Here is a 27,632-nt window from a genome sequence, read left to right on the forward strand (position 1 = left end):
AAAATAAATATTAAAAAAAAAAAAAAGAGAGTGGAGCCTGGGAGTGGAGGAGTTGGCCCTCATGGAAACTCAGCTTGCAGTAATTTAACAGAGCTAATGGTGTTCAGAGACTCCCTCAGAGATGGTGGGTGCCTTGTTGAACTGAGTGAGCCTGTCTCTCTCCACTGTGTGAGAGGCTGACCCTGGCCTGGTTCCTTGGGAAGCCACTGTGAACCTGGTGCATGCAGACCCTGCCTTGCATTCCCCCTAAGAAAAGGAAAATGGGTACATGTGGCTTGAATTCCATTTCTCTCACCTTGGTTCCAAAAAACCAGGGCAATTTTTTTCTCCTTCCAGAGTCTGGATGGGAGTGTTGCTTTCTTATTTGGGGGTGTTGAGCAAAGCTGAATGTTGTTGAAGCAAACAGCTAGCATCACCAAAGCAAGCTGAGAGGAAAATGTAATTTAGTTACTCTGCTTCCTGGTATGATGTTCTGAGCTGCTTTTCTCTGCCACGCCTTTCTGCCATGATGTTCTCCCTCACCTTTGGCCCAGAGCAATGGAGTTCACCATCTGTGGACTGAAACTCTGGAACTATGAGCGATGAATAAACTCTAAAAATAGAAATGTATTTTAGTTTCTGTAGAAATGTTGGTTTTAAGTGGAAGTAGCCATTACCAATCTCTGGGTAGAAATAGCCATATAGAGAAGAAGTAGAGAAAAGCCAGGCAGAGTGGTGCATGCCTGTAATCCCAAAGGTAGAGACACAAATTTAAGGATATCACTGGGTGCGGTGGCACTCACCTATAATCCAGCAGCTCAGGAGGCTGAGGCAGGGGGGTCAAAGCCAGCCTCAGCAACTTAGCAAAGCCATAAACAACTTAATGAGACCCTGTCTCTAAATAAAACATTAAAAAAAGGGCTAGGGATGTGGCTCAGTGGTTAAGTGTCCCTGGTTTCAATTCCCAGTACCAAAACAACAAAAATACCACAAATTTGAGGACAGCTTGGGCAACTTAACGAGACTCTGTCTTAAAAAATAAAAAGGGTTGGGATTGGGACCTGGGTATGTAGCTCAGCAGCAGAGCACTTTACCTGGCATGCATGAGGTTCTGGGTTCAATCTCACACACACAGTTGCAAGTGGCACTATTAATAATTACTCAGAGGTGGATTATCTTTAAATATAAGCATATATTCAATCACAATAATCATCAAATATAAACAATTAGAGCAAAAAGTTTTGGGTATATGGGGGAGCACCCCAACCAGCATTTTTAAATTTTTATTTTAAAATATTTATTAAATATTTATTTAATGTTTATTTTAGATGGACACAACACAATGCCTTTATTTTTTATGTGTGCTGAGGATCGAACCCAGGCCCCGCCCATGCTAGGTGAGCGCTCTACCACTGAGCCACAATCCCAGCTCCCAACTAGCATTTAATGCACACTAAACACTATAAGCAAATTACACAATCATGGGGCAACCATGAGCCCCCAAAATACCTCCCATGCCATGCAACTTCTCTCAGCCCAAGAGCAGACATTGTCCTTCTCTCCAGCCAAAGGCTGGACATTAGGGAATGGTGAAGTCAGTCCAGGGATGGACAGCAAGGTGGCCAGTCTCACCGATGTCCTTGGAGCAAAACTCTTCAATGTGGCAGGACCAGCAATTTAATTATAGTTCAAAGTTGGTGATGTATGTTGATAATTGGTTACACCCAGTGAAAGTCAATGTCCATTGGTTATGTCCAGTGAGGTGATGTAATTGCAGCTGGGCATGTTCTTTGCACTTGTCCATGGAGCTGTGCTCCCTATCAGTTGCAACCAGTCATTACTAAGCATGCTTTTTTGCCCCTTATAGCTTTTTATCAATTGCAAGGAGACATGACTAAGCAGTTCAATGGCTGCTGTTATTATGGCCACCAACTTAGTGAGTCCCAGCATGTCTATGTCTATGGCAGATGCTCTTTACACACACACACACACACACACACACACACACACACACACACGGACTGGAAATGTAGCTTGATGGTAGATCACTTGTCTAGCATGTGGATGGCCTAGGTTCAAATGCTAGTACTGCAAAAAAAAAAAAGAAGAAGAAGAAGAAGAAATAGGGAAAAGAGGTCAGTGATGCCTGAAGATGCCTCTTTGCTCTTCCCTACTTCATTTGCTGCCCGCTAAAGTTCCAACCTCCTTCTCCAACAGCTGGGAAACACTACTCACCTAAGTTCCTTCTTTGAAGAGCCCCACCTTTCCTCTCTTTCCTTTCAGGAAGCTATTCCTCCTGGTAGTCTTGGTCCCATTATCCAGGGGCCTGAACCAGAAGCCCTTTGGCATTAAGCTTTTGAAAATTCTGCTCTTGAGTGATGGCCCCAAAACTCCAGGACAAAACTGAACCACCTGTGACTGACTGCCCTGCCCGTACTTCCCTCCCTCAGGTTCTCCATGGCATCTTTTACTGAACTCCCTCGTTGTACAGATGGTAGCTGGGAGTAAAGGTGAAACTGAGCCAGAGGTTGGGGGAGTAGGCTGTGCTTGCCATATCTCCTCTACTCCTGTCCCCAGTGCCTCTTGGCTGAGTGTCCTGGACCCAGATTCATGTCAGACTGTACCAACCGTAGGTGCTATGATTCTGCACTTCAACAAAACTGGGCTTGTCCAGGCCCGTGGCTGTAGAGCATAGCTTTAAATATAAATATATATGCACGTGAGAGGCAAGGCAGACTGGGAGAACCATCCCAGAGCCAGCCTTGTTTCTGAGGCCCCCTTGGACCAACTGTGGACACCTTCCCAACCACTACTGCATTTCCTGGAAACCATAGCTTCAGTTTATTTTTGTGAGCTCCTGAGACACCTAGGTTTGTCCCAGCCCATGGAGTTGTTTCTCCTATCCCCGCCCAGCTCAGGTTACCTGTTGTTGCCTTAAGCAGGTTCCCCTAGGGGTAGGGAACCAAACCATCTTGGAAGACCATATTTGCTAAGGGAGCTGGTGAAAGGAGACAGGTAGAGCCTGTGTCATGGACAGACCCAGGCTTTCTGAGGTTTGTGAATTTGATTCACTCCTGGGTTGGAGATTCTGGCCTCATCTCATAATCAGAACCCTTGATGGTCACTTACTCAACTACTACAATTATTGGTTTGAACTGGTAATACGTTCACCTGGTTCGAAAATCAAAATTATATAAAAGGTGTACTTCAAAGGCCTTATTCCTTTCCTTGCCCATTTCCACTCAAGTCACTGTTTTGTTTCTTCTGTACCCTTCTAGAAATTAAAAATATATATATAATCTTTGTTCACTCACCTTTTTTGTAATTCAAAGGTGCCATGTGGTCATATTGTCCTGCATCTTCCTTTTGGAGTGCTTTCCATTGTTCTTTTGAGAGTACATCTCATTCTTTTTCAGAGTTACACAATATTCTACTGTGTGAATATGCCAAATTTACATAACATGACTCCTGTTGACTAACATGTGGATGGTCTCCAGTATTTGCTGTTAAACTAAGTAATCATGCAGTTAGATCTACAGGGAAGATTCCAGAAGAGGGATTGCTGGGTCAGAGATTATCTGCACATTTATAGTACCATATCGCCTCCCACCAGCAATATATGAGAAAATTCACCACTTTCCTCTTCCCTTTATCTCTGTCTCCCCAGTGTCTCGCTCTACAGTGGTATCCTTGGAAAGGTTAAATAAGCATGTAAGGGGACGGGAGGTAGGGCCCTATAATTCCATTAGCACCTGTGATCTCTAGCCCCAGATAGTATTTGTTAAACTCCATACCTTTATGGGCTTGAGGGGGACTGAAAAGGCTAGGGCTAATCTGGGCCTATGGTTCCCAGCCTTTCCCTGGGAAGATGGCATCAGACCTTTCAGTGGAGGGTGGGAGGTGTTCATAGCAAGGTGCTGAAATTAAATTTGGTTATGATTCTGCCTACTCAAAACTGTAGTTAGTTCTGAATCTTCTTGTTAGTGGGATGGAATGGATGACAGTGGAGAAGTTACCCTGGTCTCATCAGGCCCAAACTCTAAGGCCACCAGAAGATCAGGGTCGGCAATTAACAGTATCATGCTTGTTAAGTCGTGTCTCTCTATTTTGACTCATTTGCCCAAGCCTTTCCACCCCAACTAGTATTGATTTTTTTTTTTTATTAACAATTAAAAATCTTTCTCAAATGAAATGAGGTAAATGATGTCAGGCTGTTACCTTGTAATGTATCCAGAGTGGCTCTGGGTAGTACCAAGACCCACTGGGATTGGAGCCCTGAAGCCTTTGGAGCTGGGTGCCAAGGACCCAGATTGCTCAGCTAGCAGGTGGATAGGCTCAGCCAACTTGGTGTCTTAGTTCTATGGACATCTCCAGCATGGCCTCCATACTGGGATCCGGGACCATGGTGGCAGAACTAGGGCAGAAAGGAGAAAGGCCCTAGAGTTCCCCTGCCTGGTGCCCTGGGCTCTCCCTGAAGGGAGGAGATAAGCATGGGCCTTCAGTTAAACTTCCCATGGGACGAGTACTTGACATTCCCCTATTCTCTCTGTGAAAGACCTTTCCTTAGGAGGAAGTTCAGAACAGAGTTGCTTGTTATTGCCTATGGTTCTGTGGGCAATTGTGATTGTTGTGTTCACTGTGTATTAGAGAGAGCGTGTGTATGGTTACGTTTGCATCTGAGTTTCCTTCAGTGGGAATGTTTGGATTTCTGCCCAACTCAAGTGTTAGAGCAGGGGTTCTTAATCTTTCTGGGGTCAGGTACCCACTTTTAAAAGCTAAAAGTCAGCATGCACACGGCCCTGGATTCAGTCCCCAGCACCACAAAAAAAAAAAAAAAGCACTCCCTAAGCATTCTAGAGCACAACAGATTCTATACAATTTCAGGAAGTCTGTGGAGTCCAAGAAACCCATCTGTAAACCCCCTGAGATAGGGATTCTCTATTGTTATTATCATCATCAATGTTATTAATTTTGCCTACACACTGCACACATGGCATTTTTCATCACGTTTGCTGATTTTCGGGCACACTGCTGTGAGAATGGTGAAGAGCAACTGTTTTCAACAATCACCAATCAAGGAGCACTTGGAACTAGACAGAGAATATCTGGCCTAAGGGGTCATTTGCTTTATTTGGAAAGTTGAGGGTGCAGATTTCTCCTTCCCTAGACAGGCCTGGCACATTGCCTAGATTTCATGGAAGAAACTTAGGGGTGATCACTGGGACAGTATTCCCTTGTTGCAGTACTCTCTGAGGAAAGCCTCCTCTCTCAGAGCTGGGAGGCTGGCTGAGAAGATGAGTGAGGCCTAGCAGGTCCCCAGCGCCCTGGCCTGCCTGCATTTGCAGTTGCCTGGGGAAGGTGGGAAGGCTAATGACTCATTATTCCTGCAATTAGACATATCACTGAAGCACATGATATCCTGCAGGACTAGTGCCACCTGCTGCCACTCTGGCTCTGTTCAGTGTGACTTTTCTCTCCTAGATGAGGAGTACAACCCAGGGAAATACCACCACCTTCCTGCATCAGGATCAAGAGACTGGGACCCAGAAGTCACTTACCTATATATCCTAGGGACACATAAGGCCTCCAGGGACCAGGGGACTGATCACAGTGAAGAACATGTGGACACTTATGCCAAAGATCTCTCTGATGCCCTATAAACACATGATAAGTTCATATAGCTCCATCTCCATACCCATGTGTGTAGGTGGTTGACCACACTGTGGAGGACAGGCAGCACCTTGTAAAACAAAGCCCTCTAAGGCCAGAGCAGGGATGAGCTTCAGGAGAGGGAGCCTCCCTGTTCCCCCCTCCCCTGGATTCTTTCACTAAGCTGGCTGTAGGAGGCCACAGGGACTCAGTCTCTCCTTGACTTCAGTCCAATAGAAGGCCAAACAAAACTCCTTTATAGGACAGCAGTGACTGCTTGTCAGTTATCCAAAACAAAGGCAGAAAACAGATGAGAGTTATCAGTAGTAGTTTTTTGTTTTTTTTTTTCCTTTCAGTAATTCTTTCTTGAAGTCCAGGTTCCATAACCTAACCATGTTAGTCAAAATAAATTTGACCCTCGGTTCCCTCATTTCCAAGAGAGCAGGACCTCCACCTGCCTCTGGGGCAGGCTGTGATCTTTTCTCTGATGCACCCAGGTCCTGCCATACCTGGCTCTTACAGGCTGGCTATAAAACAGTCCCTGAACAGAGAAGGTAAGGTGACGTGTATCCTGTGGCTCTCAAAAGTCAGACCCTGTGCAAGGGGTTTCTCATGTTCCATCTCATGTGACATCTCATACTTGTCCTAAGAAGCTTTCTCAACTTCACAGATGATAAAACTGAGGCTGAGAGTATCAAGTCACTTACCCAGGTTTCACAGAAGCAGCAAGTGGCCGCACCAAGTTCAGATCTTGTCGCCAGCACAGCTCACTCAGCCTGGCCTCAGTACTGGTCAAGCCCACCCCAATCCCACACAAACTAATGTTTTTATTCTGTGTCTGCCCAGCACAGTTCCTTCCACAAAGTCCTCCTTTCCTTCCTGCAGGGTCTCTCTGTGGTAAGCAGGATCCAGATAAAGCGATTTTTAAGTTTAGTCCCTAAAAATATGAATGAACGAAGAAAAGCCCTCTCAGTGTTGAAAAGAGAAATCTCTCTCTCTCTCTCTCTCTCTCTCTCTCTCTCTCTCTCTCTCTGAGCTGCTGAGCTCATCAATAATCCAGGGGCTGCTGTCAGGTCCGATCTCTGCAGTGGCTTCATTAATATTGCAGCTCCTCCAGTACCTCGTTCCTTAGCAACCACATCACCATGCTCTCTAGGAGGGCGGCCGGGCCGTGTGCTCTCTGTGTCCCTGTCCTGTAGGTGCTATCCCTGCTTGCCCTCTTGGTTGGGTAGAGCTATTCATGCCAAACCCGGTGGGTAGCTATGGTCCTCACAGTCCCCCAGGAGTGATACTTGATACAGGAGCCATGCACACACCAGGTGAGGGAAAGGTTTGGCTATTGCAGGTCCACCCTAGACAAGGGCAGAAGGACAGGGAGGGGAGGGGAGGGTTAGGAGGTGGTCAGGGTACCTCCTGGCCTGCCCCTAGTTTCATCAGTTACCCTTGCCCCTGCCTTTCCATAGGCATGGAAGACAGGAATGTCCCTTCTCTTGCCCAGACTCAGGTGCTGTTTCCCTTTGTGGCTCAGGTGCTGTGGAGGCTTGCCTCCTGCATCAACTGAGACGCCGTGCTGCTGGCTTCCTGCGCAGTGACAAGATGGCAGCTCTGTTCACCAAGGTGGGGAAAACGTGCCCTGTGGCTGGGGAGATTTGCCACAAGGTACAGGAGCTGCAACAACAAGTAGAGGGCAGGTAAGCCCCATGCCAGCTTTTCCTGGCCCTCTCTTCTGCTCTTTCCAGTTGGTCATCTGCTACCTTCCAGGAAAACCCACCTAGAGGTTGGCTTCCTGGCCCATCTCTTACAGGACCTGTTGGGTGAGGGATCAGCCTGTGGGTGACAGTTAAGCTTGCAAGGGGCTCAGTGCCCTTTGACTCCCTGTTCCTGCTCAGGAACTCTCTGGTCTCCCATCTTGTGGCACCAGTTCTCACTCTTAGTGCCACAGACCTATGGTTTACCCCCAAGCTCTTATACTTCTGAAGTCCTCCTCTTCCGCATTGCAGGAGACCCTCAGGAGGTGGCCAGGAGGCCCTGCGGAAACAGGGCTCAGCTGGTGGGAAGGCCCTGGTCCTCAGCCCACAGGCCTTGAAGCACATATGGGTACGCACAGCACTCATGGAGAAGGTTCTGGACAGGGTTGTGCAGTACCTGGCGGAGAACTGCAGGTGACTGCCTCATTCCCCAATTAGCTCCCTCCTCAGCCCTGTGCCTCTCCTTGCTTAACGGTCAGGATAGCCTATAGTCATGCCTCCAGCTCCCCTTAAAGTACTCCAAAAGCATAGACCATACCAGGTACCCCGCAAAAGTCTATCCTATAGACTTTCCTTGGTGATTGACATGAATCTGATGTTGTGGGGATTGTCCCCTCCCTGGTGAGCTTCACCACCCTGGACCAGGTTCAAGAGCACTGACAATCACCCTGTCTCCCTCCCCCTGGCAGCAAGTACTACGAGAAGGAAGCATTACTGGCAGACCCTGTGTTTGGCCCCATCCTGGCCTCTCTTCTAGGTGAGCCTGAGAGCTTATAGGCCTTTGTGGGGCGTGGGTAAGGGGCAGTTCTAGTTCCTCAAGCTAACATCCCTGTCTCCACAGTGGGACCCTGTGCCTTGGAATACACAAAGCTTAAGACGGCTGATCACTATTGGACTGACCCCTCTGCTGATGAGCTAGTCCAGAGGCACCGTATCCGGGGTCCCCCTAGTCGCCAGGATTCTCCTGCAAAGCGCCCTGCCCTGGGGGTGGGTGTCCCTCTCCCCATCCCCTTGCTCACTTATTCAGTCTATGTTCATGAGATTAGAGGGAGGGGAATCTGGCTCCCCAGGTAGTAGCCACTCCTAGAGAGCCTTCTTCCCACTTGCAAAAAATGCCACAAACCTGTGCCAGTTCTTGGCTGGAGATGAGAGGGTAGCTGAAAACAAACTGGGGGGCAAGAAGGCCTGGGGTCAACAAGAAAGGGTTGTCATGGAAGCCTGAGGGTTCTCAAGTCCTGTGGCTGATTTCCTGAGGCCAGGGATGAGCCATGGCTTTCCTGTCAGATCCGGAAGCGACATTCTAGTGGCAGTGCATCAGAGGACAGGCTAGCCGCCTGTGCCCGCGAGTATGTGGAGTCCCTGCACCAGAACTCAAGAACACGACTGCTCTACGGCAAGAACAACGTGCTGGTGCAGCCGGTAGGAAAGCTTGATGCCACCCTCAGTTTCCCTCTTCCGAAGGCCCTGGAACTGAAAGCTTCCAGCCACAGTTTTTTCTTTTCCTAAGGAGCTTGACCTGAGAGAAAGAGTAACATAGCCCCACCCCCACCTCACTGTTTCATATGACTCATGTCCAGCCTGAAATTGGCAGGAGCCAGGTGGCATCTGCTCTGGCTGATAGAGAGCCAGGCCATCCAGGGGTAGGAATGGCAGCCAGAAGGCAGGGTGAATGCTCAGCTTGGGTGTGGCTGGCTCAGGACACACCTGGCATCCAGGAGGCTAACGTGACAGAGCCAATGGCACCAGGCCAGCCAGGAAGAGGAGATGGCCAGATGGCTCTTGTTCTCCCTTGCTCCAGTCCAGTCAGAACCCTGTGACTGGCCTGGCCTGGCCTACCCTGCTCCCACCTGGAGTTCATTTCCATGGGCAATCCTGGGGCACCTCCCAGCCCCTCGCTGTCTCTGTCTTCTGCTGTGTCTCCTCCCTATAGAAGGAGGACATGGAGGCTGTCCCTGGCTACCTCTCTCTACACCAGTCTGCAGAGAGCCTAACTTTGAAGTGGACCCCCAACCAGCTCATGAATGGGACTCTGGGGGACACTGAGCTGGAAAAGAGGTGGGACTTTGGCACTTCTCCCAGGAGCCAGGGAAGGGAGTGGGGTGTGGAAAGACCCAGACTGCTCCTGGAGGCAGGCCTCACTGCTATCCCAGAGCCACACATGGTAGGGAGAGGCCACCTGGAGTGATTATCAAGCTCTCTGGGACTGAGCCCAGCTCTAGGCAGTGGAGACTGATGGGCCCTGTGCCATGAGGACAGCATGGGGCTCAGAGGGACATGACTGACTGAGGTTACTTCTCCGCTGTGGTCATCCTATCTTCAGGGTAGTTTCAAGAGGTATTGGGGCCAGCTGACAAGGAAGGGAGAATAATAGATCTTGGGACACAGTGACATCAATCTGATTCCTTTCTAGTGTTTACTGGGACTATGCCCTGGTGGTGCCCTTCAGTCAGATCGTCTGTATTCACTGCCATCAACAAAGTGAGTCTGCTTGTCCCAGCACAGGGGTGGGAGGGCAGAGACACCTTCTTTCAATTGTATGCTGAGCATGGGGCCTGTCAGACTTCCTGTTTCCCTCTCCTTGTCACTGTTTTTTGTTTGTTGGTTGGTTGGTTGGTTTTTGCTTTGTTTTGTTTTTGTGGTGCTAGGGATCAAATCCCAGGGCCTTGTGTGTGCTAAGCATGTACTCTGCCACTGAGCTCTACCCCTGGCCCTCCTGCTGTCCCTATTAATGAGGCTCCCAGGCCACATTCCAGCCTGACTGTTCTACTACCCAGCCTGGGGAACTTGGCTTATGGGGCTATGGTAATGGTTGAGTGGGATGTCCAAGGAGAGCTCCAGCTCACTTGCCCACATTCACCCCCAGAGAGCGGTGGCACACTTGTGTTGGTGAGCCAGGATGGCATCCAGAGACCACCACTGCACTTCCCACAGGGAGGACACCTGCTGTCCTTTCTGTCCTGTCTGGAGAATGGGCTGCTGCCTCGAGGACAGCTTGAGCCCCCGCTGTGGACCCAGCAGGGGAAGGTACCATAGGGAATGGGAATCTCTGGGTGCAGGGCTGTATGGGTGGCTCTCCGGCCACTGCCCTTTCTTTTCCTACTCGGGAGTTCTTAGGTCGGACTCTGGTAGGGCTCTGCCCTGGAAAGGCTGACCACACCCTCTCTCCACAGGGCAAGGTGTTCCCCAAGCTGCGGAAACGCAGCAGCATGCGACCCATGGATGTGGAGGAGCTGGGCATGGGGCGGGCCACAGACTACGTGTTCCGGATCATCTACCCTGGGCATAGGCACGAGCACAGTGAGTGTCCCAAGCTTCCTTAGTGGAGGAGGACAGAAAGATGCTCAGGGAGGTAGAGAACACTCTATCACCCAAGAGAATGTCAGGCAGGGTCCCCTGACCAGACCAGATTAAGATGAGGTCATTACTGGCCTCTCTCCTGGACCTTTCACCTGCAGATCATCTCCTGAGAGCTCACCTCTCTTCCTAGCAGTCTTCCCCACCTGTTTCTTTCCCCGAGACTCTTGGCTCAGGAGACCCAGGTGTCATGCACAATATTCTTAGTCACCTTTCATGCTCTACCCCAGGGGGGAAAATGTGAAGGGACTAGAAATAGAAGGTAGAAAACTCTCCATTTCTCTTCCACCTGCCTCTCGACCTCCACAAGGCAGCCTGGGCATGGGACTTGCGCTTCTTTTGGACAAAGCAAGTTGTTCACCAACTCCCCTAGAGCCGGAGCTCTCTTCAAGCCGGCATTTGACAAGAGGAGCTCTGACTGAGGTTGGGGTTGCTTCTGAAGAGGGTGAGATTTGGATGTTGAGGGCTGGGGGCACAAAGGTAGCTGGGCCCTCATAGGTCCTGCCTGCCTTTGTCAGACACCCCTCGGCCTAAGGGGTCTATCTCTTGAGTATCTACCAACACCAAACTTCCCTTTTTGCTGCTTCGACCCATAGGTTTCTCTTGTTGAGACTCACGGTTCACGTAGATAAGGTCAGAGAATTTGCCAGCCCAGAGTATCTACTGCCCACCAGACCACCTGCTCCCTAAATTTCTTAATTGGTACCAAAAAGTTGTCAATAAGTTGTCTCAGTATTGGAGGGCAGATGACCCAAACAGCATACATGTAGCCACAGCACCAATTGTCCCAAAAGTTTGGAAGGCACAAGGTGAGAAGAATCCCCCTTCCCTCCCAGATGGCCTGACAAGGAGACATCTTTTTGCCTGAATGTGTTTGCAAACCTGGCATTTAATCTCAGGTTGTTGTTTAGTTTAGATTCTTCAGTCTCTCCTTCCTCTCTTCAGTTGATGGCATTTCCCAATGTTCGAAACTTCACTTTAAGAACCCCTAATTCCCCAAAGGCAATCCAGGGCAACAGGAGCTGGAGCTCAGCTGAGGGACTCGGGCTTCTCAAGGGCAAGGTGGCTCTGGGAAAACCCTTGGAGAAGGAAAAGGTTGAGTCTATGGGAGTTTGGGGTAAATTTCAGATTCGATTCAGCCTGACCATAATTAGAGCTGAAGAATGACCATTGACCATCGGCCAGTAGTCCTGTCCACCTTGGCCAGGGCTGGCGAGCTCCTAAGTTGCTAACCTATCTCAAATAGTTCCTATATTTCTCCCTCCCTCTCTCCTTCACTCTTTTTCTCTCTCTCTCTTTCTCTCTCTCTCTCACACACACACACACACACACATACACACCAGTTCTCTCTCTTCTGTTTTTTCTAGAAAGAGCCCCTTGGAAGAGTAGGGCTCTGTAACTGCTGCCCAGCCCCTTGCCTTCTATACTCTCCTAAGTACTCATCAGAGGGCTCTCAGGCTACCCCCCACGCCCATCTTCTATGCCCTGCAGGTTCAACGTGATCCCAGCTCCATGCCACTCACCTCAAGGAAGGAGTTGGTCTCACTGACCCAGGGACTAGGGTCCTCATGCCTCTGCCTCTCTCGCTATTCTCTTTGAGCAGTCACTATTAACTACCACCACCTAGCGGCCAGCCGCGCGGCCTCGGTGGACGATGATGAGGAAGAGGAGGATAAACTGCACTCGATGCTCTCAATGATCTGCTCGCGGAACCTCACAGCTCCCAATCCGATGAAAGGTTTTTATCCCTCCCCGTCCCTGACCCACCTCATCCTCCACCCCACCCCCTGGGCCCACCTGCCACCCACCACAGGGCTCAAACAGCAGTGTTGGCATTAGGGGACTTAACCCAGGGTGGTTCCCTTCCATCAGGAGGCAGATAAGGATGCAAGGAAGCTAGACAGGTGCTGGCAAAAAGAGGGACATAATAGAGTGAATAATTCTGAGTATAAGGAGGAGGCTTCATGCTGAGAGGGAAGATGAGCCTCTGAAGGGAAAGGCTGACTATCTGATTGCCTCTTATGGGGCTGAATGGCTCCCTGAGCCCCTCCTCGCACCTAGCATTCCTGCTGGTAAGCACCAGATAGTGGTCTCTTTCCTTTTCTCCTGCTGATTGGGAAAGGCAGCCTCAGTCCTGTGCTTTTGACTCCTGACTTAATAGAAACAGGATAGGGGTACCAGACCCTTCCTGGGGCAGGGATGGGGTCAGACAGGTCAGGGGCCACTTTGGGAAGAGACTCTAGGGCTCTGTTTTCCCAGCAGGCCTACAGGCTCCAGCAGGTATGGCCTGGTACTTTAGCATGAAATCTAGAAATATCTGCAGCAGGATTTCCAGGAAGGGACATAGACTTAGGACATGGCAACATAAATTCCTGCCCCAGATATGCCCCTGGCTTTCTGTACCTCATCATTTCAAAGCTCGGTTTCTTCATCTGTGCCACGTGCTGTGCCAGAGATGTCAGACAGGTGTGTCCCATCCTCACAGACCTTAGAGTTCATGATTGAAGAGGTCCCCTTCATTGGGAATAACACAACACAGTGCCTGCAATCCTTCAGTGTTCCCCTGCCCACACTGTCTGTCTTAGCACAGAGCTGGTTTTGAAGAGAGGGAATCCCACTCTTTTTGGAGAGTTGTCAGCCAGGAGTGTTGTGAGGGTTAGGAAGGGACTCTTAAGGAAAGGCTGATCAGAAGGGGCTGAGCCAGCTCTCTCGAAGATTAGCAAACTTCTCTATCCCTAACCATTTCATGCCAAAATTAATTGCTTTCCCTGCCTCAAAAGGAGGAGTCTTAAGAATATGTAATACTCTCCTTATGCTTCCATAAAGTTCTGCTAAGGAACTCTATTCCTTAGCCCGGCTACTAAGCCAATAATATGCCACCATCCCAGGAGAGCCAGGTCTGTGGTTTAACCCACACTTAGCACCCCCTTAGCTGACACTGCCAGCTGCTTCTCTTCTTGCCACATCCTGCCCTGGGGCCTGCCCTCCCTACCAGACCTTCCAACAAAAGTCTATAGGCCAGGCCCAGGTAGGAATATTCTTACTGCCTATATACATGCCTGCCATCTGTTTCCTTGCAAACTTGGACTTGGCACTGATGCTTATTTACGGGTTAACTGAATTTGAGTAAGAAGGTTAAGCTTTGAGAGGGACCTTGTTATCCCATGAACTGGCAATCAGGCTAGAGGCTGGAGGCTGTAGGTCTCAAAGAACCCTTGTCTTGGCAGAAATTGGTAATAGAGAAGCCATCCCTGCCGGGCATGGTAGTGCTTACCTGAAATCCCAACCACTTGGGAGGCTGAGGCAGGAGCATCTAAAGTTTGAGACCAGCCCCAGCAACTGCAAGACCCTGTCTCAAAATAAAAAATAAAAAAATGACTAGGGATATAGCTCAATGGTAAAATGACCTGGGTTCAATCCTAGTGAAAAAAAAAAAAAGAAAGAAAGAAAGAAAGAAAGAAAAGTCATTCCTGACCAGTCTTAAAGCTGAGGCTTCTGGGATCAGAGACTTTTGACCCAGAGGACCTGGGATTTGTCTGGGCATTCTCTTGTAGAACTCAGGGGCTAGACAACCCAGGATGCAGTCCTGAGGCCCCCAGTACTTGGGAAAGGGGAGGAGGTATGAGAGCAGAATCTGTCAATGGTTGGGGGAGAGGGGATAGGGGATGGGAGCCCCCACTTCCACTCCAGTCCATAATGACAACACTGTTGAGTCCATTCTGCTAGCCGTTGCTTTTGAGGCCTGCAACATGCTTGACTTGTGCATGTGACTCAAGTGGCGGGGTGTCCAGATCTCCTCCTCCCCCTCCTCTCCCTCCTTTCCCTGCTGCCTCCCCGAACGAGCAGAGATGCTGTTCACTCTAATTCTGCTCCAGGCCAGGCACCTTTCACTCGGAGTCTTAGGGGCTGTGGGGTTCACCCACCCTGATTGTTTGCTTTACACTTTCCTCATGCTCAGAGGAGAGAGTCAGAGTCAAAGCTAACCCAGCAGACCCTCCATCCAGCCTGCTGCCCCTCACCCAGTCACTCCAGAGCTCCAGCTGTCTGCACTGGGTTGTTCAGATGCCATGCTCAGTCAGTGCTGGCTGGTTCAGCTCCTTCCTGGAGAATTAAGGTGAAGAGCATTGACCCAGGAGACCTGCCTTGGTTGGGCCCTGCTTTCTGGGTATGAGCTTTGGTTTCCCCGTGTGCCCACCCTCCACCCTCTGCACCTGTCACCCTCCCTGCCTGCCTGCCTGCTGCCTGTCCAGCTGGGCCAACTCTTACCTTGGCTCCTCCCAGGATTGGCCTCTCTCTCGCTGCAGGGGCATGACCTGGGCTCCTGTCCCACCCCACCTGCACTTTGCCCCTTCCCTCTTTTCTTCCTAGAATCTCGGGCATGGCTTGCAATCCCTCACTCCCAGAGCCGCAGCCCCCACCCCACCAAGTATGTTTCCTTAATTTGCCTCCTGTTGGAGCTGAAGGGCCAGATATCTACACAAATACCTGCCATGGATCTTGGGGGGGTCAAGGCAAGGCAATCCCTGAGGGGCCTGGAGAAGGATCAGCTCAGCCCTCCTTATAAGGCATACCCAGAGCTGGAGTCTGAGTCCCAGAAAAACCAAGCCTAGGCCTGCTCCAGTCCATGGTGGGCCAGGACCGCACTAGATTCACCAAGAAAGCCACAGCCGAAAGAAACAGTGTCCTCAGCACACACAGCTCTCTCTCCTTGTTCTTCTTCACTCTGCTCTGCTCTCTCCCTCCCTTGTGGTATCACCTCTGGGTCCTTTCATTTCCTGCCCTCACTGTGCTTCATCTCTGTGGTTCCAGGACCTATCAGTATCCCCGCTGAGCAGTGCCCTTCCCTACTTGGGTCCTGGAAACTCTCAAGGGTCTTGGGTTCTGATTTAGACTAGCAGGGCTGGCTGAGAAAGTTCCATCTGCATTGGTGTAGACATATCCAAGGAGTCATCTTAGGAGGCTGTACCTGGGTACATTTGTCTGTGACTTCTGCATTGGATGCCAGAGTCCTTGGCAGCCTTCGGAATTCTGCCCTCCCTTCCAGCTTACCTGAGCGGAGCCGCCATATCTAGTGCAGTCCGTTTAGGCTTCAAGGTGTCCAGCCTAGGCAGGGAGCACTGTTCCTACTTAGCCACTGGCCACCATATCTAAAATCCCTCAAGCAGAGATGCTGAGTGAGGCCTGTGGACAAGTAGCTCAAGGACCCTCAGGGGCTTTAGTCACTAGAGACTCCCCTGTCTGGGCAGGGTCACAGATTGAGGTGTTCCAAGTACCTTCTTGGGCATCTCAGAGTTTTACTCTAGAGAATCAAGCCAAGCCCTTAGAGGTCAGGCTAACTGGTAGCATTTCAGAGAGCTCAGCAGGTCTTGGCTATTCCTTCTCTTTCCTTCCCCTCCCTCTAGAAAAGCAAGAGTTTGCTGGTAGTGAGACAGAGGTAGGTAAGCAAATCACCTCTGACTCAGTCCAAGTATTTTATCACACATGAAAGACAACCTCTCTGGGTTTAGTGAAGGCTGAGAAGTGTCAAGTGCCCTCTTCCACCATTTCCATCTCTGGGCTCTGCACCAGGCAGCAACCACCTCTGTGATTTTTCCACCAACGGGTGACTTTATGCTGCAGCTCTGGGCACAGAGGTGGGCATACCCCAGGGTGCTTGGGGGAGGAGGCCTTCCAGCTGCTGACCATGCCCCTTCCTGCCCTCAGATGCTGGCGACATGATCGAGATGCAGGGCTTTGGGCCCAGCCTGACAGCCTGGCACCTAGAACCCCTGTGCAGCCAGCGCTCCTCTTGCCTCTCCTGCTCCTCCAACAGCTCCCCATATGCAACCCCCAGTCACTGCAGCTGTGTCCCAGACCGGTGAGTAGGCAGGGCCCAGATCAGCTTCCTGTTAGCATGTCTGTTCATGTGTGTCCCTCTGTCCTCAGAGGCTGTCACTTGTATGACAAGGGTTGTCTCTAGAGTTGGACAAACCTGGATTCAAATTTCACTTGTGATATACAGGTGACTTCAGCAAGTTGCTGGGTCTCCCTGAGCCTCTACATTTTTTTTTTTAATTGCTGTTTTTTTTTTTTTTGTTTGTTTGTTTTGTTTTCTTTTGTTTTTTTAAGAGAGAGGGGGAGGAGAAAGAGAATTTTTTAATATTTATTTTTCAGTTTTTGGCGGACACATCGTTGTTTGTATGTGGTGTGAGGATCGAACCCGGGCCGCACACATGCCAGGCCAGTGCGCTACCGCTTGAGCTACATCCCCAGCCCAACCTCTACATTTTTTTAAAAAATATTTTTTTTTAGGGACTAGGCAGAGTGCTCGCCTAGCATGCATGAGGCACTGGGTTAAATCCTCAGTACCATATAAAAATAAAATAAAGATATTGTGTCCACTTAAAACTAAAAAACCAAATATTTTTAAAAATTGTTTTAAATGTAGATGGACACAGTACATTTATTTAATTTATTTATTTGTTTTTATGTGGTGTGGAGGATCAAACCAGTGCCTCACACATGCTAGGCAAGTGCTCTACCAACCCCAACACTCCTACAATTTTTTTTTTTTTTTTTTTTTTTTTGGTGCTGGGAATTGAACCCAGGGCCTCATGCATGCAAGGCAAGCACTTTACCAACACAGCTATATCCCCAGCTCTCCTCTACATTTTTTTTAAAGACATTTTAAGTTGTAGATGGATACAGTACCTTCATTTGGTTTATTTAGTTTTTTGATGTGGTGCTGGGGATTGAACCTCACGTGTGCTAGGCTAGCGCTCTAGCCTCTACATTTTTAAACCTCAGTTTCCTCACTCATAAAGTGGAGATAACATTGCCTGCTTTCTACAGCACTGGTGAGGACTAAGTAAGTGAATGCCAGGCATGTGCCTACACAAAGTAGGTGCCCAACACTTGTGAGCTCCCCTTCCTAGTGTGCGCATAGACCCTACTGTCAGGCTATATGTCTGAGGACACTCAACAAGTCTCTGAGCACCTGCCATGTGTAAGAGCAATATGCAAATAGCCTTTTTGTAGGGCCAGTGGCTGGGTGCTTTCCTCTAAATTGTTACTTCATGTTTTTTTATTGTTACTTCTTATGCTCTGAGGTGGTCTCTCTTCATTTTCACATGAGGAAACCAAGATTCACTAAGGGGAAATTAGTTGCCCAAGATTGCTGGGTGGTTGGGGGCTGGTGTCCCCCATCCCTGGCAGCAAAGTTGATGTTGACTGGCAGGGACAGGGAGCTGTTGACATGCTGCTGTGCCATCCTAAGGACCTTGCCTGCCTCCTAGGCCAGAATATCTTCCCCTTCTCATCCTTCCCCCACCTCAGGCCATAGCCCTGGGCCTCTGAACCAGGTTGTTTCCACAGGTTGCCCCTCAGGCTGCTGTGTGAGAGCATGAAGAGGCAGATCGTGTCCCGGGCCTTCTATGGCTGTGAGTGTGTGGTGAGATGGGACTGTGAGGGACCAGGGGGTGGGGATGTACTTCTGGTACAGTCTCCTGCTCCCCACTGCAGGGCTGGCCTACTGCCGCCACCTGTCCACGGTACGGACCCACCTGTCAGCACTGGTGCATCACAACATTATCCCACCTGATCGACCCCCAGGGGCCTTGGGAGGCCTCACCAAGGATGTGTGGAGCAAGTATCAGAAGGACAAAAAGGTATGAACTGGGGCTCTGTAGCCAGAGGCCAGGTAGAGGGCTGGAGTGGGCAGTAGTTGTGCATAGCTGTCGGGTCTGGGAGCAGTTTTTATAGACTAAATGGGCATTCGGGGAAAATGTGTTTGGCGTGAGGTTGACAGGCCAGGATTGATGGCCATGGAGTAACTGTGTCATAGTGGAATCACATACAGCTGGGTCTGTGAGTCCATGTGGGAAAGAACTAGGCTGAGAATCTGTTCTGCTTCCATATTGCTCTGTGACCTCAGGCTGATCGCCACCTCCCTCTGGGCTCCATTTCCTGCCCTGTAAGGAAGGAGGGTGAATTAGATCTCATCCACTTGTAACCTGGGGCACAGGAGGACATGGCCATCCCTAAGCTGAATGACTGAAGGCCATTGCCTTGGCCCCCCCTCCATGGGATGGGGCTCAACCAGCTGGAGCACTGTGACTGTGGGAGCCACATAGTCTTTATCCCTGGGCCCCTTAGAACTATAAGGAGCTGGAGCTGCTAAGGCAGGTGTACTACGGAGGTGTGGAACATGAGATCCGCAAGGACGTCTGGCCCTTCCTCCTTGGCCACTATAAATTTGGCATGAGCAAAAAGGAGATGGAGCAGGTAAGAGGAACCCGTTCTCATGGGGCGTAGGGAGGTGGGGGGGCTGGGCCAAGCACCTCCAGGGAGGGGTCCTTAGAAGCCTCAGCCCCTTCCTAGCCAGAAGAAACATTACAGAGGAATGTGGTAGTAGCATGGTCCCAATGACCTCACCCAAGATCCTACTCTAGTTTCTGACCTCTGTGCCTCAGGGCCAAAGGTCCAGTGTGCCCACCTCCTAAGGAGGAGGCCCTGGTACACCCTCCCTGCATATTCATGGTGTGGTCTGAGCACAGGTAGACACAGCGGTGGCAGCAAGGTACCAGCAGGTGTTGGCGGAATGGAAGGCCTGTGAGGTGGTGGTGAGGCAGCGGGAGCGGGAAGCTCACCCAGCCACGCTCACCAAGTTCTCCTCAGGCAGCAGCATCGACAGCCACGTGCAGCGCCTCATCCACCGAGACTCCACCATCAGCAACGACGTGAGCCCGATGGCCCCAGGGGTGTGGGGGGGCATCAGCATTTGATACTCAGGAGTCCTGAGCACAAGCACAGCTTCTAATCCTGGCAGCAGAGCCCTAGGAAGAAGGTTTAATATGTCTGTGTCTTGTTTTCTTTGACTGAGAAAAGGGTTAACTGCCACTCTGCTGCCAACTTCTCTGGATGCTGAGTGCCATGAGGATAAAATGAGATAACTTTTGTGTTTGTTCTGTTTCGATAGACTAGTAAGGAAAGATGGGTTTGTTGGGATTTAGGGAAGAAGCTTTCCCTCCTTGTTGAAAGAACTCAAGCCTAGCAACAGGTACCCCTGGGTTCCAGGTCTGGATCCACTCTTCATGACAGCAGAGTGTTCAGGCAAGAACTTCCCATCTCTGGTCTCCATTCCTCCACTGTGCTCGTAATGCTTCTGACTGCAGAGGCTTCACCCAGAGTTGCTGGCCAGAAGACAGGGGAGCACTTAGAGCAATCCCACTGGTATCCACTGACAAGATCTTCCCTTCCCTGTGATGTTTTATTGTCTTGTAGAATTGCCCATGCAGAGCTAGTTCAGAGCACTGGTGGTAATTCTTCCTTTACAACAGCAAGTTCTAAACTAGGGTCATGAGTCTGGTATGCTCATGTGGTAGATCACTTGCCTAGCATACTGAATCCCTGGGTACCAGCAAAACACACACACACACACACACACACACACACACACAAACACAAACACACATAGCATGAGAAAGAGAAAGAAAAAGACTATGGAACGATAGCTGCTTGGCCCAACCAAAGCTGATAAATTTCTCTTTCAAAGACACTTTTATTAACTTGTTTTTCTTTAAAATTGCCTCTTTACTAAATAAATTATTATTATTATTATTATTATTATTATTATTATTATTATTATTATTTTGGTACTGGGGATTGCACCCAGAGGGGTGCTTTATCACTGAGCTACATCCCCAGCTCTTTTTATTTTATTTTTTATTTTTTTGTGGTGCTGGGGATTGAACCTAGGGCCTTATGCATGAAAGGCAAGCACTCTATCAATTGAGCTATATCCCCAGCCCTACTCTATTTATTTTTTTATTTATTTATTTATTTATTGAGACAGAGTCTCACTAAGTTGCTTAGGGCCTCACCGAATTGCTAAGGCTGGTCACGAACTTGCAATCCTCCTGTCTCAGCCTCCTGAGTTGCTGGGATTACTGGCGTGTACCAGCACACCTGGGACCCTTATAGACAATATAAACTGGAGCAGTACGTACATATAACTAGCAGGGCACAGTGGCACATGTCTATAATCCCAGCAGCTTGGGAGCCCATGGCAGGAGGATGGCAAATTCAAGGTCAGTCTCAGCAATTTAGCTAGACCCTGTCTCAAGATTAAAAATAGAGGGGCTGGAGATATGGCTCAAGCGGTAGCGCGCTCGCCTGGCATGCATGCAGCCCGGGTTCGATCCTCAGCACCACATACAAACAAAGATGTTGTGTCCGCCAAATATTAAAAAATAAATAAATAAAGTCAATTGTTTAAAAAAGAAAAAAAAAAAGATTAAAAATAGATGGGCACCGGCTGGGGTTGTAGCTCAGGGGTAAAGTGCTTGCCCAGCACCCATGAGTCATTGGGTTCGATCCTCAGCACCACATAAAAATAAATAAATAAAATAAAAATAAGTGTTTTTTTTTTTAAAAAAAAAGGAGAGAAGGAAAAAAAATAAATAACTGGGCACCATGGTGCACACCTATAATCCCAGTGGCTCCAGAGGCTGAGGAAGGAGAAATGCGAATTCAAAGCTAGTCTCAGCAAATTAGAGAGGCACTTAACAAGTCAGCAAGACCCTGTCTCTAGGAAAATATAAAAAAAGGGCTGGGGGTGGTGTCTGGAGTTGTAGCTCAGTGGTAGAACATTTGCCTCGCAAGTATGAGGCACTGGGTTTGATTCTAGAACCACATAAAAACAAAGGCATTGAGTCCACATACAATTAAAAAAAAAAAAAGGCTCAGTGGTTAAGCAAACCTGGGTTCAATCCCTAGTACCAAAAAAAAAAAAAAAAAAAGCAAATTAAAAAGACTGGTAAAGTGCCCTGGGTTCAATCCCTAGTGAAAGAAAGGAAGAAAACTAATAAGATACACTCTGTTTTCCATATACTTCATTCCTATTTCCCTACTTATGAATATATTTTCTCTGTCTCTGTCTCTGTGGCTTTGGTTTTTCCTAAAACCTTAGCCTGTACAGCTGAGGTACAGTTGCCTCACTCACAGAAGTATTATTACCCTTCCTTGCTGGCAATATTCTGGAGTTCTTAATTGTCTTAGAATTGTGATATTATCTGATACTTCAGACTTCTTACCTAGAGTGAAAACTACTTTTAGCATCCCTTTCCCAACAGAGAAAAAACAAAAACAGCCTATTTGTCTCTTATTTTCCCTGTGACTCAGCCAGGGTGGTGTACTGCTTCCAGGCAGTAGAACATGTTTCCTTCTACTGCTTAGCTGTCTGAAGCTTATCTGAAGGCCAACATAACTGAGTAGATACCTGCTACAGAAGTTTCTTTTCCTGATAAATATTGAGTACTGAAAATAAGAAAGAACTTGCTTTACCTCAAACCTCCAGCCTGCCCTCCCCACAGCAGCTATACCAAGACACTGGAACAGCTCTCCTGGGCTCCTTCCTTCAGGCATTTTTTTGCGGGGGGAGAGAGGGTACTGGGGCTGAACTCAGGGGCACTCAACCACTGAGCCACATCCCCAGCCCTATTTTGTATTTTATTTAGAGACAGGGACTCACTGAGTTGCTTAGTGCCTTGCTTTTGCTGAGGCTGGCTTTGAACTCATGATCCTCCTATCTCAGCTTCCGAACCACTGGGATTACAGGCGTGCACCACCTTGTCAGGCTCAGGCGTTTGTTGACTGTCACTTAACTCCAGTTGTCCGTTGAGCATCCAGGCCTCTGCTCCCATGTCTTCCCTGCAACAGCTGCGGGAAGGCCTAGAGCATTCACATGTGTAGGGGCTGGAGAGGGCTGAAAACGGTGACTTCCTTTGTTCAGACCCTTATTTCTTCTGTCTGGTTATCTGGGCCAGAAGCCACTTTGTAGCCAGGGTAGCAATGTTGAGGGCTGTGGGTAGAAGTAGGGTTATGAAGAGAATTCTCCATGTGGGCTCCATCCAGAGGCAGGATCTATGGGAAGGTCCTGGAATACAGGTAGGAGCCACCATCTTTACTTCCACCAGGTGTTTATCTCTGTGGATGATCTGGAGCCCCCAGGGCCTCAGTGCCCCGAAGATTCCAGACCAAAGCCTGAGCAGGAGCCAGGAGTTGGGACTCCAGGCACAGCCATGGTGGAGCAGCAGCAGTCAGTGGAGTTTGATTCTCCTGACTCAGGGCTGCCGTCCTCCCGCAATTACTCTGTGGCATCAGGCATCCAGTCCAGCCTAGATGAGGGCCAGAGTGTGGGCTTTGAAGAGGATGGTGGTGGAGAAGAAGGCTCTGATGGGCCAGCACCTACAGGCCACACTTTCTCTGAGCCTCAGGATCCCAGCCAAGAAAAGGTTTCACAGGCCAGTGAGCTGGAGGCAGCCGGAGAGCTCACAGCTGTGTGTGCTGCGGCCTACACTGTACGTGAATGTTCTTCGGGCATCATTCTCAGCTGACCTCGGGCCCTCCCAGCACCCCAATACTTGAGGATAGGTTGCAGGGTGGAGGGCAGGGTGCCCTAACTGTCTGGAAGGGAGCATTGAGCCCAACTCAGTGCATCCCTAGGAACTCTATTCTCAGAGCTCCCTGGGTTCCCTGTTTGACTGCATTTCTTTGGGCACCATATTGTATCCCCAACCTGGGAGGGACTGGTCAGCCTCAGCCCTGAGAGCTGACCACTCTTCCAGATAGAATTATTGGACACTGTGGCCTTAAATCTACACCGCATAGACAAGGACGTGCAGAGATGTGACCGGAACTACTGGTATTTCACAACCCCCAACCTCGAGCGGCTCAGAGACATCATGTGCAGGTGCCATTATGGGACAGGGCAGGGCGGGGTGGGGACCTCCAGTTGTGCTGAGTATTTCTCCTCTCCTGATCTGCACTGGGGTCACACTGGGCCCTCTATTTGGAACACTCCCTGCAATGCCCCTCACCCTACCCCTCTGCATTCCCAGAGGTCCTTGAGATCCCTACTTTGGCCATACTTCTTCAGGAAGCTTTACCTGTCTTTGTTCCCCTGCCCCACATGCCAAGTTGTGATGGCTTTTTATTTCTTTTCCTAAGTACCTCAGGAACAGGGGCCAAGGGCAGTTCCCCACTGTCTCCCACACAGAAAGTGCTTCACAGTCATGCAAAGTCTGACTTATGGCTGGTCTAGGGCCAACTCCCTAGGGACCCCCCAAGGGAGGGAAGGATGGGGAACAGTCACAGTGATCACCCCTGGCATTTCAGCTATGTGTGGGAGCACCTGGACGTGGGCTATGTGCAGGGCATGTGTGATCTGCTGGCACCTCTCCTGGTTATCCTTGACAATGGTGAGAGATGGGGTATGTGAGTCCTCCAAATGAAGTTGGGTTTGGGCTAACAAACTGGAGAAAGGAAAAGATGGCTAGATCTGGGAGGGGGGAATGTCAGCCTGCATGTTTTCTGGGTGTACTGCCCTGCTGTCTCCACATCTCTCCTCAGATCAGCTGGCCTACAGCTGCTTCAGTCACCTCATGAAGAGGATGAGCCTGAACTTCCCCAATGGGGGCGCCATGGACACTCACTTTGCCAACATGCGCTCCCTCATCCAGGTGAGGTCTGCAGCCACCCCTGGGCCTGTGACTAGGCAGTGCTGGGCTAGTCTGTCAGCCAAAGGGAAATCAGGAGCATTGCAGAAATGTCTTTTAGATAGAAGTTTAATTTCTTTTGTTTTCAAAACCATTGTTGTCTATATTACAAACTGGGGAGGACTCAAGGTGTGTGCATACTTGTAAGTTCTAGTGAGTAGTATAGTTGATGGTAAAATCAAACACCCAGACATTATAATCCCAAAATAATACAGCCCAGAGAAGACAGTGGGGCAACCCCCACTAAGGAGACCTCAGGGGAAGAGGGTGAGGATGGGCTGGCACAGCACAACAGAGAGGCTGAAGACTGGGGCTGGGAGCCCAGGCCTCCCTGGGTAGGTATAGCAGAGAGACAGCATGGGATCAGTCTCCCTCTTCTCCTATGAGATCCTGGACTCTGAGCTGTTTGAGCTGATGCATCAGAATGGAGACTACACCCACTTCTATTTCTGTTACCGCTGGTTCCTGCTGGATTTTAAGAGAGGTAAGAAGCGGGTTGGATCATTGGGTTGGAGTCAGGAGCAGTGGGAGATTCATCTTCCCCAAGTCAATGGTCTTCTAACTCTACTTTGGCACCACATGGGGAGCTTTGAGAAACTACCAGGGCCCCTTCCCTGGCCCAGCCCCAGACTATTGAGGCTGGCTGGGTATGTGTGGGTTTTGGTTTTGTCTCTGGGGATCATCCAAGGCCTTGTGCATGCCAAGCAGGCTTTCCACTGCTGAGCCACACTCCAGCTCAGCATATGTGATTTTATAAGTGCACAAAGTGATTCTACAACATAGTCAGGGTTTATAGTCACCCTCCTAAAAGGTGATGGTTTTCAGAGCTTTTTTTCAAACCAAATCTTCCTGAGCATCAAAGGTAAAGTTGCCCTGAAATGAAGTGCTGATGTGGAGTCTGCAGGAACCCAGTGTGCCTTGGGCCGTTCTTGAACCTTGTAGTGTGTATTGCAGAGAATCCCAGGACTTTGGCTGTGGAGCTCTGACTCCCACCTGGCTCCATCTAGGAGCCTGTGGGCAGTCAGGCTTTGCCTTAGCCCCAGCCCTATGCCTGATGAGCACACCAGCCCTTTTCTGTTCCTAGAACTACTGTATGAGGATGTGTTTGCTGTGTGGGAGGTGATCTGGGCAGCCAGGCACATCTCATCCGAGCATTTTGTGCTGTTCATCGCCTTGGCCCTGGTGGAGGCCTACCGAGAGATCATCCGTGACAACAACATGGACTTCACTGACATCATCAAGTTCTTCAATGGTATGAGCTGGCCCTGTCATCCTGGCTAACCCCAGCAGGGGCGTGGGGGCCTCCACTCCTGTCCTGGGCAAAGTTGGAGGGTTCTCAAGAATACCAGGGTCCTTTCCCCATAGGCAGAAGTCAAGAGCCCAGCAGGTGGAAAGGGTATTCCGCCACAGGACTCTTCCCAGCCTATACCTCCTCTCCAGGGCTCCCCACAATTATCTATGTTTCCCCTAGAACGGGCTGAGCATCATGATGCCCAGGAGATCCTGCGGATTGCCCGGGACCTCGTCCACAAGGTGCAGATGCTCATAGAGAACAAATGAGGGCTGTAGCCAGGGGCTGCATGGAGAGCCTGGGCACCAGGCCCCCGGGCTCCAGCAGGAAGAGGTGCAGGGGCATTACAGCCGATTGCTCCAATCCCCAGCTGTCCCTGCCTGCACAGCTGTGTTCCTAACAAAGTGATTGTGAGCCTGGATCTGACTCCAGGCTGTGCTGGCCCTGCAGGGCTAGTCAGCGCCAGGCTGCCCTCAGATCAGGGATGGGATGGGAGGGGTTGGCCTCACAGAGCAGCTGCCTTGGGGCACACCTACTCTGGTCTCTTAAACAACTAGGAATAGCCCCACTGCCACCTGCAGCCTCAGCTTGGACTGTCCCCCAATGCCTCTCTTGAATCAACCTGGGGCCCTCTAGAGCTAGCAGGGACTATATAGTAGCCTGGGCCCCACCTGTCAAGAGTTGCAGGGGACAATGGGGCTCTGTGTGTTCTCTCTCCTGATAGCCCCTTTGCAGTCCCAGTTGGGGCAGCTAGAACAGCTGCCTTTTAGGGCATGTGTCCTGGAGACAGGAGACCTAAGCTGCCTTCCAGGCCCTCTCCCAAGATTCTGGGGCAGTCAGATGTGGGTCCTGGGTGGGAAAAACCCACCTTAGCAGCACTGCCACCACTTCTGGCCACCTGAGGTGAACTCAAGTGCTCTCCCTACTGTACAGGTCACCTATATGTGTCTGTACAGTGTCACTCTTACCTCCCTGTCCTTTCTTTATGTATTAGATATATCCCTGAAACTGTGGAAGTAACATTCTTGTTAGTTGGATGATCTAGAGCACAGCTGGATCACTAGCTCTCCAGAGGAACCCCAGGTGATTTTATAGGGAGGCAGTCCTGTCACAGCTTCTTCTCAGGGACAGTCCTGAGCTTAGGAGCAGCTTGTTGCCTGTCCCAGGAATCTGCTGAGTCCCTGGGGCTAAGGGATATGGGGGTGCTTGTGAAAAGCAAGGCCCACTCTGATTTCCATAGGCTTCTCAGGATGCTGAGAGGCCTAGGGATCCAGAAGTCCCTGAGAGGAGCTGCACTTGCAGGGGTGCCAGGAAGGGTGTGGCTCCTGACCTGAGACTTAGGCATGCTGCTTGCTCTGTCAACCCCACAGCCCCTTCCACTCAGCTCATGCTAGGCCTTGCCTGGGGACATATCTGGGTTTGGGGCCTACCCAAGAGTCACCAAGGTATACAGACATCCCACATTTGGGAATCATGAGAAAGAGCCCAGCAGCTATTCCGCAACCAGCCCAGCCTTCCCAGCCCACCCCTGTCCTGGGCACTGCACGGCCTGTTTGGGGGCCAGCCCACCCCATTGCCCACCCCTGTCTGTGAGTCCTTGGCCTCCACCAAGCATGGTGGCCATTGTGTGCCTGCCTTAGTGACTCAGTGGTTTTGTGGAGAGCGGAGTATATATGTTTTTGGCTCAGAAACTATACTCTTCAGTGTAACCAACCAATAAATACAGCATTTGGCAACACTTGAGGCTCTGAGGACTGCCTGTGGGACTGACACCAGACACTAATGATGCATTGGGAATTCTGTATGCTCTATGATTGAAAAAGTAAAGGGGGCCACTGCTGCATGAGCTGGTCAGGAACTTGGAGGTAATGGTCAGACCTAAGTACTTGGCTAGCTGGAGGGCCTCACCTCAGAGTCATGGTCACATCTCAGATTGACCAGTGACCTCTCCAACCCCTTGCCCCCAGCTGCCTGCCCTCCTGACATGCTGCACTGGGGAGCTGGAGCTGACTGGGAATCACAAGAGCATCCTAGTCCCTCCCTCCTGCCCTTGTGACACTTTGAGATGCCTGGGTC

At 50.0% G+C, this 27,632-nt stretch overlaps 1 protein-coding gene across 2 annotated transcripts in view; it reads left to right on the forward strand.

Annotated features, from left to right (window-relative positions):
* The window catches only part of Sgsm2 (small G protein signaling modulator 2), a 40,288-nt gene extending 13,017 nt beyond the window's left edge, over positions 1-27,271 (forward strand). The window contains exons 3-24 of one of the 2 annotated variants that reach the window (XM_076870504.1): positions 7,157-7,319; positions 7,629-7,790; positions 8,066-8,133; positions 8,218-8,363; positions 8,661-8,795; positions 9,307-9,431; positions 9,787-9,854; positions 10,240-10,400; positions 10,547-10,673; positions 12,334-12,468; positions 16,434-16,587; positions 18,084-18,148; positions 18,231-18,376; positions 18,864-18,992; positions 19,265-19,447; positions 22,685-23,068; positions 23,336-23,460; positions 23,886-23,968; positions 24,120-24,229; positions 24,653-24,749; positions 25,350-25,517; positions 25,737-27,271. In XM_076870504.1, coding sequence (XP_076726619.1) covers positions 7,157-7,319; positions 7,629-7,790; positions 8,066-8,133; positions 8,218-8,363; positions 8,661-8,795; positions 9,307-9,431; positions 9,787-9,854; positions 10,240-10,400; positions 10,547-10,673; positions 12,334-12,468; positions 16,434-16,587; positions 18,084-18,148; positions 18,231-18,376; positions 18,864-18,992; positions 19,265-19,447; positions 22,685-23,068; positions 23,336-23,460; positions 23,886-23,968; positions 24,120-24,229; positions 24,653-24,749; positions 25,350-25,517; positions 25,737-25,825 — 3,023 coding nt within the window. In that variant the 3' untranslated portion in view covers positions 25,826-27,271. The remainder of the gene's footprint in view (positions 1-7,156; positions 7,320-7,628; positions 7,791-8,065; positions 8,134-8,217; positions 8,364-8,660; positions 8,796-9,306; positions 9,432-9,786; positions 9,855-10,239; positions 10,401-10,546; positions 10,674-12,333; positions 12,469-16,433; positions 16,588-18,083; positions 18,149-18,230; positions 18,377-18,863; positions 18,993-19,264; positions 19,448-22,684; positions 23,069-23,335; positions 23,461-23,885; positions 23,969-24,119; positions 24,230-24,652; positions 24,750-25,349; positions 25,518-25,736) is intronic. The other variant, XM_076870505.1, reaches the window with a different exon arrangement.
* The last annotated feature ends 361 nt before the right edge of the window (positions 27,272-27,632 follow it).

This window comes from Callospermophilus lateralis, chromosome 11 (genome assembly GCF_048772815.1).
Source record: "Callospermophilus lateralis isolate mCalLat2 chromosome 11, mCalLat2.hap1, whole genome shotgun sequence".
Lineage (NCBI taxonomy): Eukaryota > Metazoa > Chordata > Mammalia > Rodentia > Sciuridae > Callospermophilus > Callospermophilus lateralis.